This window comes from Gekko japonicus, unplaced genomic scaffold, assembly GCF_001447785.1.
Source record: "Gekko japonicus isolate JY-2015 unplaced genomic scaffold, Gekko_japonicus_V1.1 scaffold175, whole genome shotgun sequence".
In the NCBI taxonomy this organism is placed as follows: domain Eukaryota; kingdom Metazoa; phylum Chordata; class Lepidosauria; order Squamata; family Gekkonidae; genus Gekko; species Gekko japonicus.
Window position 1 is genome coordinate 156,846 of NW_015166425.1, and position 14,272 is coordinate 171,117.

The following is a 14,272-nucleotide window of genomic DNA, read 5'->3' on the forward strand; positions in this document are numbered from 1 at the left end:
TCAATTCAATTCAATTCAATTCAAAACCTTTATTGGCATGGATCAGAGTCATAAACAGTCACCCTTCAGTTCATTGATTAAACACATAACTTCCTCATTATAAGGCAGTTACAGAAATTAGCCACCGCTTCAATAACCACTGTATTTTGTGAAGCCAATAAACGGTACAACATTCTGTCATCTGATTGTTTGACATCTTTCTTAAGTATGGCTTCTAGATAGACTGCCCGAATGTCATCATACAAACTACAGTGGAGGAATACGTGTTCGATTGTTTCAATCTCCTCTGAATCACAATCACAAAACCTAACAGAGTAGGGGATTTTCTTAAATCTTCCTGCTAAAACCGCAGAGGGGAGCACGTTAAAGCGGGCCAGCATAAATGCTCTACGCAGCTGTGGAGAAGTCAAATCCGATAAGTATTGTGCAGGGGTGTTGATCGGAAAACGTGCCCATCTTAAAGGGGAGCATCTACCAGAAGCCAAGGCTCTAAGCTCTTGCATCTCAATATCAATTAATCTCTGTTTGAGCAGGGCAAAGATGTGTACTTCAGATAAGGACATCATATCATTCAAGCATTTCACTTAATACATACATATAAAGGTATCTTAAAAGCATTTTAAAAACTTATTTTCTCTTGCAAGTACACAGAATATAAAAAACATTGTCACACTGACATTCTAAAGCATTAAGCTCTTTACATAAATTCTTTTAATGTTTCAAAATACCATGTAGCATTAAATTCTTCTAAAAGTATTAATCTATACATTTATTATTCATTTTGGTTTATCAGAACATTTTACAAAATTATTTCTGGTCATTTTATAATGTTACTGGTGTTAAAGATTGAAATTGATACTAGTAATAGCTTAGTTCGGCCTGTAGGAGACACTGTTCTGTAATACAAATAATTGACTCTTTTAATCGTTGCCAAAAGTCATGACTTCATGCGCACCTGTGTCTTCCTAATTGTCAGACTGTACACCATTTGTCTCTGTGACATAATACTCCTTAAAAACTTAAAAGCATAGTATATAATTAATCACTTTCTTTCGGCTGAACTTTAGTATTTGGATCACTCCCTTAAGCTTCAAAGGACATAATTAATGACTCTGTTTTTCCCAAACCTTTTTCGTTAGCCCTTTTAATTTGGCTTTAAGCACAATTCCTTAAAAGCATTTCTCTTCAGGCAGGCATCTCTCTTTGTTTTATACTAACAGAACTTAGAATTGAAGCTTTAGCGTTTTACCAATATCTTATACACAATCTATATTTAAAGTGTTACAAACAAAGCATTTAGATTTCTCTCTGTTACAATACATACATGACTGTCCTTTTTCTTAGCACTGGCAATAGTTTCTTTCTAATTAGAATTGCCAACATTCAATTCATTAAGCACAGCGTTCTGCTATTATAGTTAAAAATGCAGAGTAGAATTACTATACAGCACTCAGGAAAACGTCTTCACTTCTATTAGGCTTAAGCTTTTCCCTTTTAAAGGAAGGAGAGAGCAATTAGCAATGATTGCATGCCTTCTAGTAAGCAAAGGTTTGTTATATACTTCTCAAAGTATAAAATCTACAGTACATATATATATATTTATAGAGAAAAACGTTGCTTAAAGCATCTGATACAAGCCCCTATTGAAAGCTGCCTTCTACAGAGCAGAAAAGCTGCTTCAAAATGTTTCACCTTAGCTGGCTAATGGTGTTAGGTCATCCTGACCTAAGCCAAACACCTGCATTTCAAAGGAACACATAGCGATTCTCATAACTATAAATTTAGAGCTCTCGATAAGTCTTCAAAATTGGCTGCACATCACAAGACACTCCTTTTATTTCAGAGCTGAAAACATGTCAAAAAAGATTTGCAATTACAGCATTTTAGGTCTCTAAAGCAGGGTGTTAATTCTCCAGGAGGAGACCCAAAGCATTTTATTCCATATGTTTCCTTTTAAAAGCAGCTGTAATCAATTAAAAATCATTTGGGAGCTCTAGCGCTTCCTACAGTAGGCAGGCCCACAGGAAGTGCATTCTCTTTACCAATCCATAGACGCCACATTGCATCCATATGACCTTGTGCTGCTTCTCCCAGCAGGCCACACTGTTGGCCCTAGGAATCCATGAAATGGTTCTTTCTTTTGGACCAACCTGATATTGAAACTTCTTGACTGTCACATAAGTCTATATCAGACCAAGGGAATATTCTAAATATACCTAGTTGGAATTCTGCAGTGAAGCCCAAAACCTTGTCACAATCTTTTAAACTGCCAGTTGGTCCCCTCACAAGAGTTCTCCTCATTGATTCTTCCAACTCAGATGAATCCATCCCATGTAGGACTTCAGTATTGTTCTGTGTCTTCTCCAAGCCCAATAGTTTTCAATGGAGAAGGTTCTCACACACCAGGCTGAGAGTCATCCAGAGATTAAGCTTCATTGTCAGACTGGTTCTCCATAAGAACAGAAGAAGAGCTCTGCTGGATCAGACCAGTGGTCCATCTAGTCCACTATCTTCTCTCACACAGTGGCCTCAACCAGTTTCTCTGGAGGGCTAACAACAGGGCAGAGAGGCTGAGGCCTTCCCCTGGTGTTGCCTCCTGGCTCTGGGATTCCGAGGATTAGCACCTCTGAATGTAGAGGTTCCCCTCAGCCAGCATAGCTAGTAGCCATTGATAGACTTATCCTCCAAGAATCTATTTAATCCCCTTTCAAAGCTGTTTATTCCTGGGCCATCACTACCTCCATTGGCAGCGAATTCCACCTTTTAATCACTCTCTGAATAAAATAGTATTTCCTTTTGTCCTTCCTGAACCTAGTGCCCATCATTGGATGCTCTCAGGTTCTAGTATCACTTAGCACTGGACACTTAAATGCTGTTGCTCACATTGAACATTAATGCTTCCACAGCATTTATCAGCATTCAGAGGTCCCATCTGTGGTAGAACAAAGTTCAAGTCCAGAGGCACCTTTAAGACCAACAGAGTTTATTTCTGGGTATAAGCTTTCATGTGCACACATTAAAGAAGTGTCGCAAGGACTTCCGGTTTTGGCATTCGCCATGGCAGTCGCTTCTCCCGCGGTAGAGGAGGCATGCCAGAGCCCGCGGTAAGGAGGAGGCGTGATTGTCCGCGCCACCCCTGGAGCCTCTGTAGGAGGCTCCTAGCCATGGGGCACAAGAAGGCTCTTCCTCCGGCTACCCTGCCGGCGAAGAGGGGCTTTCTCCATGCCCCGAAGGTCCTGCCGCAGTGCGTCCCGTATGGGAATTAGAGGCGCACAGCGAAGCAAATGTTTGGTGGCCAAGTGATTTGCAAGAAAAAGCGGATCCAGCACTGAAATGTGAGTTGGATTTTTAAGCAAGAATCACCAAAAACTTCAGCAGAAACCCACCCTTTAAAACAAGGGGGGGGGACTCTCCACTGATAAGAAAAGACACTAAGCGAACTTTGCATTTGTAAAAAGGGGGTGGAACATTGAAGCAAGAGAGACTGAAACTAAAAGCATTTAAGAACTTACTAAGCTGTGCTAGGAGAATCAGAGATTGTAATAACTTGGAGAAATTGTAAACAATATCAAACATGGCGCCCACGAGGAAGGGTGAGAAAGACAAACAAGTAAAACCAAAACTTCTTGCCGGAACTACAGGTCCAGCGAGTCCTGCTCCTAGACAGGACACAACTACGGAGTTACAAAAGATGCTGACAGAAGTATTGCTGGAACCCAGACCCCTGCTGGAACAAGTGACAGCATTGCACAGCAAATTCGACGCACAGCAATTGCAATTGTCTAAAATAGCCAAAAAACCAGACAAAACTGAACAAGAAGTAAAAGAAGTAGATACCAACACTAAAAAGCTTAAAAAACTATTACAGGTGATGGAAAAGAAGTGTTGGTGACATTTTTACAAAAGAAAAACATCCCCTACAGATGGTTAGTACCTGAAGGGATAATCTTCAAATTTATGGATGGGAAAGAAAAAATTGACTCTGTTGAAAAGGCACGAGAATTTCTGCGTCTACATAGTCGTCCATCAGGAGAGATTGACGTTGAGAAAGAGGACAGCACCGAAGGCAGTGAAGAAGAAGGAGAAGTGGCATCCTCAGATGAAGACTCAGAGACCCAGTTTGGTGTGGTGGTTAAGTGCGCGGACTCTAATCTGGGAGAACCGGGTTTGAGTCCCCACTCCTCCTCTTGCACCTGCTGATGTGACCTTGGGTCAGTCACAAGCTCTGGCACAGCTGTTCTTGAAAAAGGGCAGTTTGCATCAGAGTTCTCTCAGCCCCGTCCACCTCACAGGGTGTCTGTTGTGGGGAGGGGAAGGGAAAGAAGTTTGTAAGCAGCTCTGAGACTCCAAGTGAAGGGCGGGGTATAAATCCAATCTCTTCTTCTTCTTCTCTTCTTCTAAACTAGGGGCAACTGCCCCAAAGACAAGCTATCATTTGAGAAAGCCAAAGTATAAAAAAATAAGATGTTATCACACTCTGAAAGCTCTTAAAATGTATTGTTATAAGTCTTAAATTGCTTTTTTTTTAGAAGTCAGAAGTAGAGGTGTTTAAAGTCATATTATTAGCATAAATGGATTGTTAGATGACCACATTCAATGAACTCGAATTGAATTATGTGCTACAAGCTAATATTGTTAAGCAGTTCGTATGACCACCATCTCTTGGGTCTTTAGTGGGTTTTCTTTACTTTCACCTATAGTATGTAGTTCCCTGCCCTGATTTCGTTGTACTTTTTTATGGTTTGTAGTTTATAGAAAACGCGAATTAAAAAATCCCCTATGGGGGGCATAAAAAAAAGAAGAAGTGTTGCATGCACATGAAAGCTCATACCCAGAATAATAAAACTTTGTTGGCCTTAAAGGTGCCCCTGGAGTCAGACTTTGTTCTGTCGCTTCAGACCAACACGGCTGCTGCCACCTGAATCTACCATCTCTGTGATGACACTGTTGGGCAAAGACCCCTGTGTGGGAGCCATCGCCCCGTTTTTACAGATTTCTCCTTTTCCGTCTCCAGGGATGACTTCCTCCTCATCCGTCCCAGCAACAAGAACTACACCTACATCGCTCAAGCTGTGAACAGGGGCACGACCCTGGTGGGCGTGTGGGACGAGAAGCACCCCGGCATGGCGGATTACGTCCCCGTCCCCGTGGAGCACGCCATTGAGCCAGACCTCTCGGAGCCGCTTGCTCTGGGGGACGTGGCGTGTTTCAACACACCCCTCGTCAACCAGGAAGGTCAGTGGGGCGGTCTTTGGCCAACATGGCCTCCGTTGGGCAGTGGCGGGTCAATGAGCTCTTCCATCCAGCAACTGAAACACAGCTGTTTTGGGGATACTCTGCTCTGCACCCTGCACCCCAAGCATGGGGGAGGTTGGTTTAGAAATCAGATTTATAAACAAACAACTAGCTGTTGTCCCAGGGAGGTGGGTCTGCTGGTGACAGACACGTAGAATCATAGAGCTGGAAGAGATCTCCAGGGTCCTCTAGTCTAACCCCCTGCACAATGCAGGATATTCACAAACACCTCCCCCCCCCCCCCCCCACCGCACCCCCCTTCACACCCCACACAGGAACACAAATCTCCAGGATCCCTGGCCAAAGCGGCCTGGAGGAAAAGTGCTTCCTGACCCCAAAGTGGCGATCAACATTTGTGAATTTTATTTATTTATTTATTCAATTTTTATCCCGCCCTCCCCGCCGCAGGCAGGCTCAGGGCGGCTTACCTGCATTGGACTAGATCACCCTGGAAATCCCTTCCAACTCTATGATTCTAACATGAACACGCATGGAGTTGCCTTGTACTGAATCAGACCCTCGGTCCATCGAGGTCAGTCTTGTCTACTCAGACCAGCAGCAGCTGTCCAGGCTCTCAGGCAGAGGTCTTTCAAATCACTTGCTACCTGATCCTTTAACTGGACATAGAACCATAGAGTTGGAAGGGACCTCCAGGGTCCTCTAGTCCAACCCCCTACACGTTGCGGGACATTCACAACTACCTCCGCCACACAGACACCACCAGCGACCCCTTCTCCATGCCCAAAGGAAAACCTACAAGATCCCTGGCCAAACTGGCCTGGCGAAAATTGTTTTCTGACCCCAAAATCGGCATTTCCCTGGGCGTGTAAGAAAGGGCCACGAGAACTAAGCACTGATGCAACCCTCCCTGCCCTCCCTTCTCATGATCTGTCCGAGTTCACAGAATCAGCACTGCTGTCAGATGGCCATCTAGCCTCTGCTTAAAAATCTCCAAAGCAGGAGAGGCCACCACCTCCCAAGGAAACCTGTTCCCCTGAGGAACCCCTCTTAACTGCCAGCGGTTGAACCAGGGACCTTCTGCATGACAAGGAAATGCTCTGTCACTGAGCCACGGTCCCTCCCCTAGACTACCTCTTTCCATCTGTAAGCCTAGGTCTTGACTCTAATAAAACTTCCTTCCCTCCCCCCAGGGCTTCTGATCCCCACCCTCTCCCCCCCAGGGCAATGGCAACTGCTTGGTTGTTACCCCGTCCATGTCTTGCTGCAGGCAAGGGAAGATGGGAATGAAGAAGCCCTCCTTGCACAATGTCTGTTTAAAAAACTCTTGCACATAACGGAGCCAGGCTCTGGTTCGTCAGCCCCCGTTTTACAGCCTGTATGTATTGCGCACACGTAGCAAATTAGGCCTGGGTTGCGTCTTTGAGACAAAAGAACATCCCAGAGCACATCTGCTGGAATGCTGAGCATGTTCCGTCACACTCCCCCCCCACACACCCATTACCCCACTCAGGCAAGCCTTTCTCTTTAATCAGCCACCCTTAAAATTGCCCTGCGTGAACTCCGAGGGGGGCTGTCTCAGTTGCAGAAATACAAGCCGCAGTCTTCTGGCTTTGAATGGGAGAGGACTCTTTTACTCCAGTAAACTGCAAAACACAACACTTATTGATTCTGCACTCAGAATCAGCAGGGAGCTTACAGTGCCATCCAAAGCACGTACATGCTGAAGTAAACCCCCATTAAGTTTAAACCTAATACATTAACATACTAAAATATAAAGTACACAAACCATCACATTTAAAGGCAACATCATTTCAGGGAATTAAAGGCTAATTACGTCTTGGGGGAAAGGGAATAACAGTGTCTTCAACTGGAGCAGGGGTGGCCAAACTCACTTAATGTAAGAGCCGCATAGAATAAATGTCGGATGTTTGAGAGCCACAAGTCGTAAACAAATATTACACGTACGTTTTTATTGGAAAATACGCACATTTGGTTTTTATTAACATTAAATGAGACTGCCAAAAATAAAAACAAATGGGGGTAAAAACAGGTATCGATGATTATATTTATCTGTCCAGTGATATTTATTTGTTTGCTAATGATATTTATTTGTCTAAGAGAGAGAGGTAGAAAGAATGAAAGAGGTAGAGAGAAAGAGAGAAACAGGAACAAAAAAAGCAAATAGATGGAGGGAGGAAGGCAGAGAAAGACGAAAAGAAATAATTTAAAAGTTTCTTTCTTTCCTTGCCCACCCCCACCTCGAGCCTATCCAGGGAGGGGAACACTGGCTGAGAAAAGGAAGACTGATCAGGGAGGCATGTCTCCCCTTCACTTCCCCAGCCGCCCTGCCGGGAGCCACACAATATGTGTGAAGAACCACATGTGGCTCCCGAGTCACATTTTGGCCACCCCTGAGCTGGATCCTGCCAGCCATCACTATAGGCAGGGGTCATTTCCTGCAGGAGTGCACAGGAGCAGAGCTCGGACAGTAAAGAGCCCAGGGGGCGGGCACATGCAACAAGGCCCACCCCCTGCTCCCAGCAGCCCTCAGTCAGAGCAAGAAGCAGCCAGGTAAGTTGCAGAGCCCCCCCCCCCGGTCCCCTGGTCCAAAACAGTCCAGTGGCCCCTTTAAGACCAAGTTTTATTCAGGTACAAGCTCTCCTTACTCTGTGATGACAGATCTGCACGTTAAACCCCCCCCCCCAATAGCTAGCAATCCAAAACAGTCCACTGGAGCCTGAGCGGTGGGTGTTGCCTTCCGACACACTTCTGGTGATGTCAGGGGGTGTGGCACATGCAAATGAGTTATGCTAATGAGCTCCTGCACCTCTTTTTCTACGAAATGACCCCTGACTATAGGCATTAGTCTAATAGGCATGAGGCTGGCATTCCCTGAGTGTGGGGCCACGACAGAAAATGTCCCACCCCTGGTAGTCACCTAGCCAGACTCACAGCACTTTGAAGGTGGGGGTATCAAAGAGAAAAAGGGTCTACCCCCGCCCCGGCCACCAGCAGGCGATGGGGTGGTGGTGGTAGGGGTGCCAGATCCAGACTGGGAAACTCTTGGAGATTTGGGGATAGAGCCTGGGGAGGACAGGGACCTCAGTGGGGTACAGTGCCATAGAGCCCACCCTCCGAAGCATCCATTTTCTCCAGGGGAGCTATTCTTTGTCGTCTGGACATGAGCTGTAATTCCAGGGGATCCCCAGGTCCTACGTGGAGGGTGACATTTTTACGTCAAGCTCAGGTTTAGGTGAAAGTAGCCAGTCCTGTTCAGATGAATACACACGAAGCTGCCGTAGACTGAATCAGACCCTTGGTCTGTCAAGGTCAGGAGTGAGCAGAGGTGGTTTGCCCTGGCCGCCTTCTTCATGGCTGGCCCTGCTTAGCTTGTGAGTTGTGACAAGATCAGGCTAGGTTGGGCTACCGGGCCACTGCAGAAGGGGCTGGCTGATGCTAATCATTTGCACATCTCCTGTAACATGAAAAGCATTTGGAAGTTTTACATTATCAGGGCTCTTTTTGTAGAAAAAGCCCAGCAGGAACTCATTAGCATAATAGGCCACGCCCAACAGCAGGAACTCTGTAGCATAATAGGCCACACCCCTGGCAGCACCGCTCATTAGCACATTAGGCCGCACCCCCACGTTACCAGAAGTGTGGTCATCCAGCCACACCCACCTTTTGCTTGTTATTCTGTTTACCTTGTTTGTTGTCCAAACCCAGGGCCTTTTTTTGTAGCAGGAACTCCTTTGCATGTTAGGCCACACACCCCTAATGTAGCTAATCCTAATGAGTTCCTGCTGTTGGGTGTGGCCTATCATGCTAATGAGTTCCTGCTGGGCGTGGCCAACTTGGGAGCCAGCCGGAACTCCGTTCCTTTGCGTTCCTGCCCAAAAATAGCCCTGCATTTGTTCCTGTTCACAACCCCATATCCCCCCAAAGTAACTCTTCCCAGCTTACAGGCAGAGGAACTAAGGCTCAGAGGGGAACACCCGGGGTCCCCCAGACAGGTCTTCTCTGCAGTGGGATTTGATCTGATTAAATCCATATCTACAGTCCTGTCTACTAGACCACATGGTTCCTTATGTTCATGGGATCTGTGAAATAGAATGGAGGAAGAATGAAAATATAAAGGGGGGGGGCATTGTTCTTTGTTTGCCTTCATCTTTTAGGGGAACCTGGGACATGGCAAATCTCACCCAACGATGTCCTTGAGCTAGATATGACAACTGGAGCAGCGTTTGCAAAGAATTCTGGGAAAGCGACAGTCTTCCACGATATCCCGGGGATAGTGAAAACCTACCGAGAGGTACGCTGTGCTGGAAGGATGGGTCAGCGAGTGCTCTGTGATGGGTCACAGGAAGTAGGTTGCTTCATTCTAAGGGCACAGATTGGGATCCCCCCTCCACCCCCCCCCCGGGACTGTCAGGGAAAAGGGGAGGCTGAGAACTAAAGATTGATGATATATTTAGTGGTAGCAGCTTATAGAAACCCTGTAGGGTTTTCAAGGCAAGAGATGTTCCAGAGGTCGTTTGCCAGTACCTGCCTCTGCATAGCAACCCTGGACTTCCTTGTTGGTCTCCCATCCAAGTACTGGCCGGGGCCGACCCTGCATAGCTCCCGAGATCTGATGAGATCGGGCTCGCCTGGGTCACCCCAGGTCAGGGCAAGAGTGTTATCCAGTTAGTTAGTTTCACAAACCTGTAATGGCATAAAATGTAAAAAAAAAAAAATGCCGAAATAGTCTTACATAAATAGAAACAAGATGGGCGTAATACAGTCCAGTTAAGATAGCAAAGCAGTGTCGAGTGTTATCCACCTACAGCAGTTTTCTAAAAACCACACTGGAGAAGGGAAGACAGGACCTCAAAAGTAATAAATGAAAAACACACACACACACAAAACAGCGTCCCGTATCTGCACTGAAGTCACGCTGGCTTGTAACGTCTGTTTCTTCCTGGAACAAATCACTGGAATTGTAGTTGAGTGGCAATGTTGAGAATGGAGTTTGAGTCCGGTGGCACCTTTAAGAAGAAGAAGAAGAGAAGAGGAGATTGGATTTATACCCCGCCCTTCACTACCCAAAGGTGTCTCAGAGCGGCTTACCATCTCCTTTCCCTTCCCCTCCCCACAACAGACACCCTGTGAGGTGGGTGGGGCTGAGAGAGCTCTTGACAGAAACTGCTCTTTTTCAAGGACAGCTGTGCCAGAGCTTGTGACTGACCCAAGGTCATCCAGCCAGGTGCAAGTGGAGGAGTGGGGAATCAAATCGGATTCTCCCAGATTAGAGTCCGCGCACACTTAACCACTACACCAAACTGGCACCTTGAAGACCAACAAAGTTTTATTCAAGGTATAAGCTTCTGTGTGCCTGCACGCGAGATCTTATACCTTGAATTAAACTTTGTTGGTCTTCAAGGTGCCACTGGACTCGGACTTTGTTCTGCTGCTTCAGACCGACATGGCTACCCCCCTGAATCAGTGTTGAGAAAGCGAAGACTTCCTTGTCACCAGTCACAGACGGAGGCTGTTTTACCGTGTGCAAGGAGACATGTCCTTGCCCTGAGGCACTTACAATCTAAAATCAGACAGAAAGGAGACAGCAAAGGAAAGGGGTGGTGGGAGGCAAATCAGTGTGAGAATCTGTATCTATTCCATGACTCATGTTTAGATTCAGTAGAGGATGGGGCAAAGAGGTGGGTTGGATTCCACAGATCTGCTCCACTAACCGCTGCTGCTTTCCCCAGTTCAAGGAGCCTTTCCCTGATCCACAAGCCTCTTGGATATGGGGAAGGAAGTGCCGTTAGCAGGACAGATGTTTGGGATCCAGTCTCAGAAGCTGCGTTTCTCCATGCCTGATCCACACTAGACGCTTCTGTGGACACTCACATGTCTACTCACGGAACACTATTTCCCCCGCCCCTCCCGCAGCAACCCAAAATGATCCCCCAAACAGAAATAGGATTTGGACTTTTTCCCCCCCTGCTGCCGCTTGATGGGAGGTGGGAAAATCACACTCCTGAGAGCAAACATCTGGACATCTATAGAAATGTTAGTCTGGGTCCAACCCACAGAAACTCAGCTACATGTTTTGATTCTCTAAGTGTACTCTGACTCCAAGCATTCTGGATCTTCTGCTTTTACTAAGAATAAAACAGAGGGAGGCGGCCTGGGATGATTATGGACTTGTGGCTACAGCTTGTTAATATTATTGTTATAAATGGTTAGAACTCTGCCTGCAATCAGACCTGTGCCCATTTGGCCCTGGGAGGCGAATATTCCCCCTTCCCCACAGTGGCTGCCATAATCCTTCCACGTGCAAAACGGTTATCTTGCTTTCTTTAGGTTTTCGTCAGCAGCTCCTCACGATTAAGCCTCCACCTTGGTCCCAAAAGCTACTTAACCAACACTCCAAACTCCTCTGAATTCCGGGTTTTCATCGCCACAAGCAATACAGGAACAACCCTTCGAGGTAGTGGCCGGCCGGCCAGTTTCCCTGCACCCATCTTTTTCCTGCTGTGAATGATGATGCTGGGGAAGGGGGAAATGTCCATCCATCTTGGCCAGCAGGTCCCCAGCCTTTTATTCCACCAGGAGATCTGTGACTCCGCCTCTGCCTAAAGATGATAAGAAAGACCTGGGACTGTGAAGAGGGAGAGGCTGCAGATCGTCCTGCAGATTGCCAGAGGGTTGTATTTGTCTCCCATTTTGATTTTTTTGGCTCTAATTGGGGTGTGTGAGAATGTTTTGATCCATTAGCACTTTAATCCTGGATTTGTATGGCTTTGATGTCCACAAGCCGTTTTGAGTCTGCGTTCCAGGAGAAAAGCGGCATATAAATATACGGAAATAAATAAGCCCTATAACAGGGGTGGCCAAACTTGCTTAACGTAAGAACATAAGAGATGCCAATGTTGGATCAGGCCAAAGGCCCATCCAGTCCAACACTCTGCATCACACAGTGGCCAGAAATACCAGTGCCATCAGGAGGTCCACCAGTGGGGCCAGGACAATAGAAGCCGTCCCACTGTTGACCCCCCCCCCCCAAGCCCCAAGAAAACAAAGCATCACTTGCCCCAGGGCCCCTATCTATACCTTGTGGCTAATAGCCACTGATGAACCTCTGCTCCATATAAGAACATAAGAGAAGCCAATGTTGGATCAGGCCAAAGGCCCATCCAGTCCAACACTCTGTATCACACAGTGGCCAGAAATACCAGTGCCATCAGGAGGTCCACCAGTGGGGCCAGGCAGAAGCCCTCCCACTGTTGACCCACCCCAAGCACCAAGAATACAGAGCATCCCTTGCCCCAGAGCCCCTATCTATATCTTATGGCTAATATGGACCTCTGCTCCATATGCTTATCTAATTCCCTTTTGAAGCTGTCCATGCTTTTAGCCACCACCACTTCCTGTAGCAGTGAATTCCATGTGTTAATCATTATTTAGGTGAAGGAGTACTTCCTTTTATCAGTTCTAACCCGATCGCTCAGCAATTTCATGGAGTGCCCACGAGTTCTTGTATTGTGAGAAAGGGAGAAAAATACCTCTTTCTCTCTCTTTCGTAAGAGCCACATAGAATAAACATCAGGTGTCTGAGAGCCGCAAGACACGAACAAATATTACACATGATTGAGAGGGTAGTGGCGACACAGCTTCAGAGCTTTCTGGATGACGCTTCTGTCCTTGATCCACTCCAGTCCGGCTTTGGCCCTGGTCATGGGACGGAGACGGCGCTGGTTGCCCTGACTGACGACCTCCGGAGGCATCTGGATCGAGGCGGTGTGGCGGCACTGTTGTTATTAGATCTGTCGGCCGCGTTTGACACGGTCGACCACCAGTTGCTGACCCTCAGTCTTGCTGACATGGGGATTCAGGGGCTTGCCCTTCAATGGTTGGCCTCTTTTCTCCAAGGTTGGGGACAGAGGGTGGTAATAGGGAAACAGCAGTCCCGGAGGCACCCACTTGAGTGTGGTGTGCCTCAGGGGGCGGTGCTTTCCCCAATGTTGTTTAACATCTACATGCGCCCCCTCGCCCAGATTGCCAGGAGGTATGGGCTGGGTTGTCACCAATATGCAGATGACACCCAGCTCTATCTGATGTTGGGTGGCCGGTCGGGCTCCAACCCAGAAGATCTGAACCGGGGATTACAGGCTGTGGCTGGGTGGCTCAGGCTGAGCCGGCTGAAACTAAACCCAGTGAAGACGGAGGTCCTGTGCCTGAGCCGGAACGGTTCGGGGCTGGGGCTCCCTCTCCCGACCTTCGATGGGGTGCCTCTGATGCCAGCATCGGAGGTTAGGAGTCTGGGAGTGCTCCTGAATCCCTCCCTAACCATGGAGGCCCAGGTGGCAGCCACTGCCAGATCTGCATTTTACCATCTTAGGCAGATTCGGCAGCTGGCTCCGTTCCTCGACCGCGATGACCTGGCTACAGTGATCCATGCGACGGTCACCTAAAGGCTAGACTACTGTAATGCTCTCTACATGGGGCTTCCTTTGTCGCAGATCCGGAAGCTGCAGCTAGTGCAGAATGCGGCGGCCAGGCTGGTGATGGGCCTCCCCAAGTGGGAGCACATCCGACCTGGGTTGAAAATGCTGCACTGGCTGCCAATAGCATACCAAATCTGCGTCAAAGTGCTGGTACTCACCTTTAAAGCCCTATATGACCTAAGGGACCGCCTTTCCCAACATATACCTCCAAGAGCACTTCGGTCGGGGACACAACACCACCTGGTGATTATAATGGTGGCGATAACATTGGGATTAGGAACCGCCCTTGGAAGTTCCGCCATGAATTGTATGGCACCAGTGGTCATTTCGTAGAAAAAGAGCTAGGGGAACTCATTAGCATAACTAATTAGCATATGCCACACCCCCTGACATCAGGGGCCCGGCGGTGGACCTGCAAGGCCGGCGGGAGTGCAAGGAAACCCTGCAAAGGCCCTCCCTGGCCCCAGGCAGGCAGGGGTGGGGAGAGGCGGGGGGGGAGCGACCTCACCTCCCTCTCACGCCCT

The 14,272-nt window shown here is 47.5% G+C and overlaps 1 protein-coding gene across 1 annotated transcript in view; it reads left to right on the forward strand.

Annotated features, from left to right (window-relative positions):
- NUP210L (nucleoporin 210kDa like) overlaps positions 1–14,272 on the forward strand; it is an 84,208-nt gene that overhangs the window by 61,173 nt on the left and 8,763 nt on the right. The window contains exons 20-22 of the mRNA XM_015411718.1: positions 5,015–5,235; positions 9,432–9,568; positions 11,605–11,731. Of these exons, the coding sequence (XP_015267204.1) occupies positions 5,015–5,235; positions 9,432–9,568; positions 11,605–11,731 (485 nt within the window). The remainder of the gene's footprint in view (positions 1–5,014; positions 5,236–9,431; positions 9,569–11,604; positions 11,732–14,272) is intronic.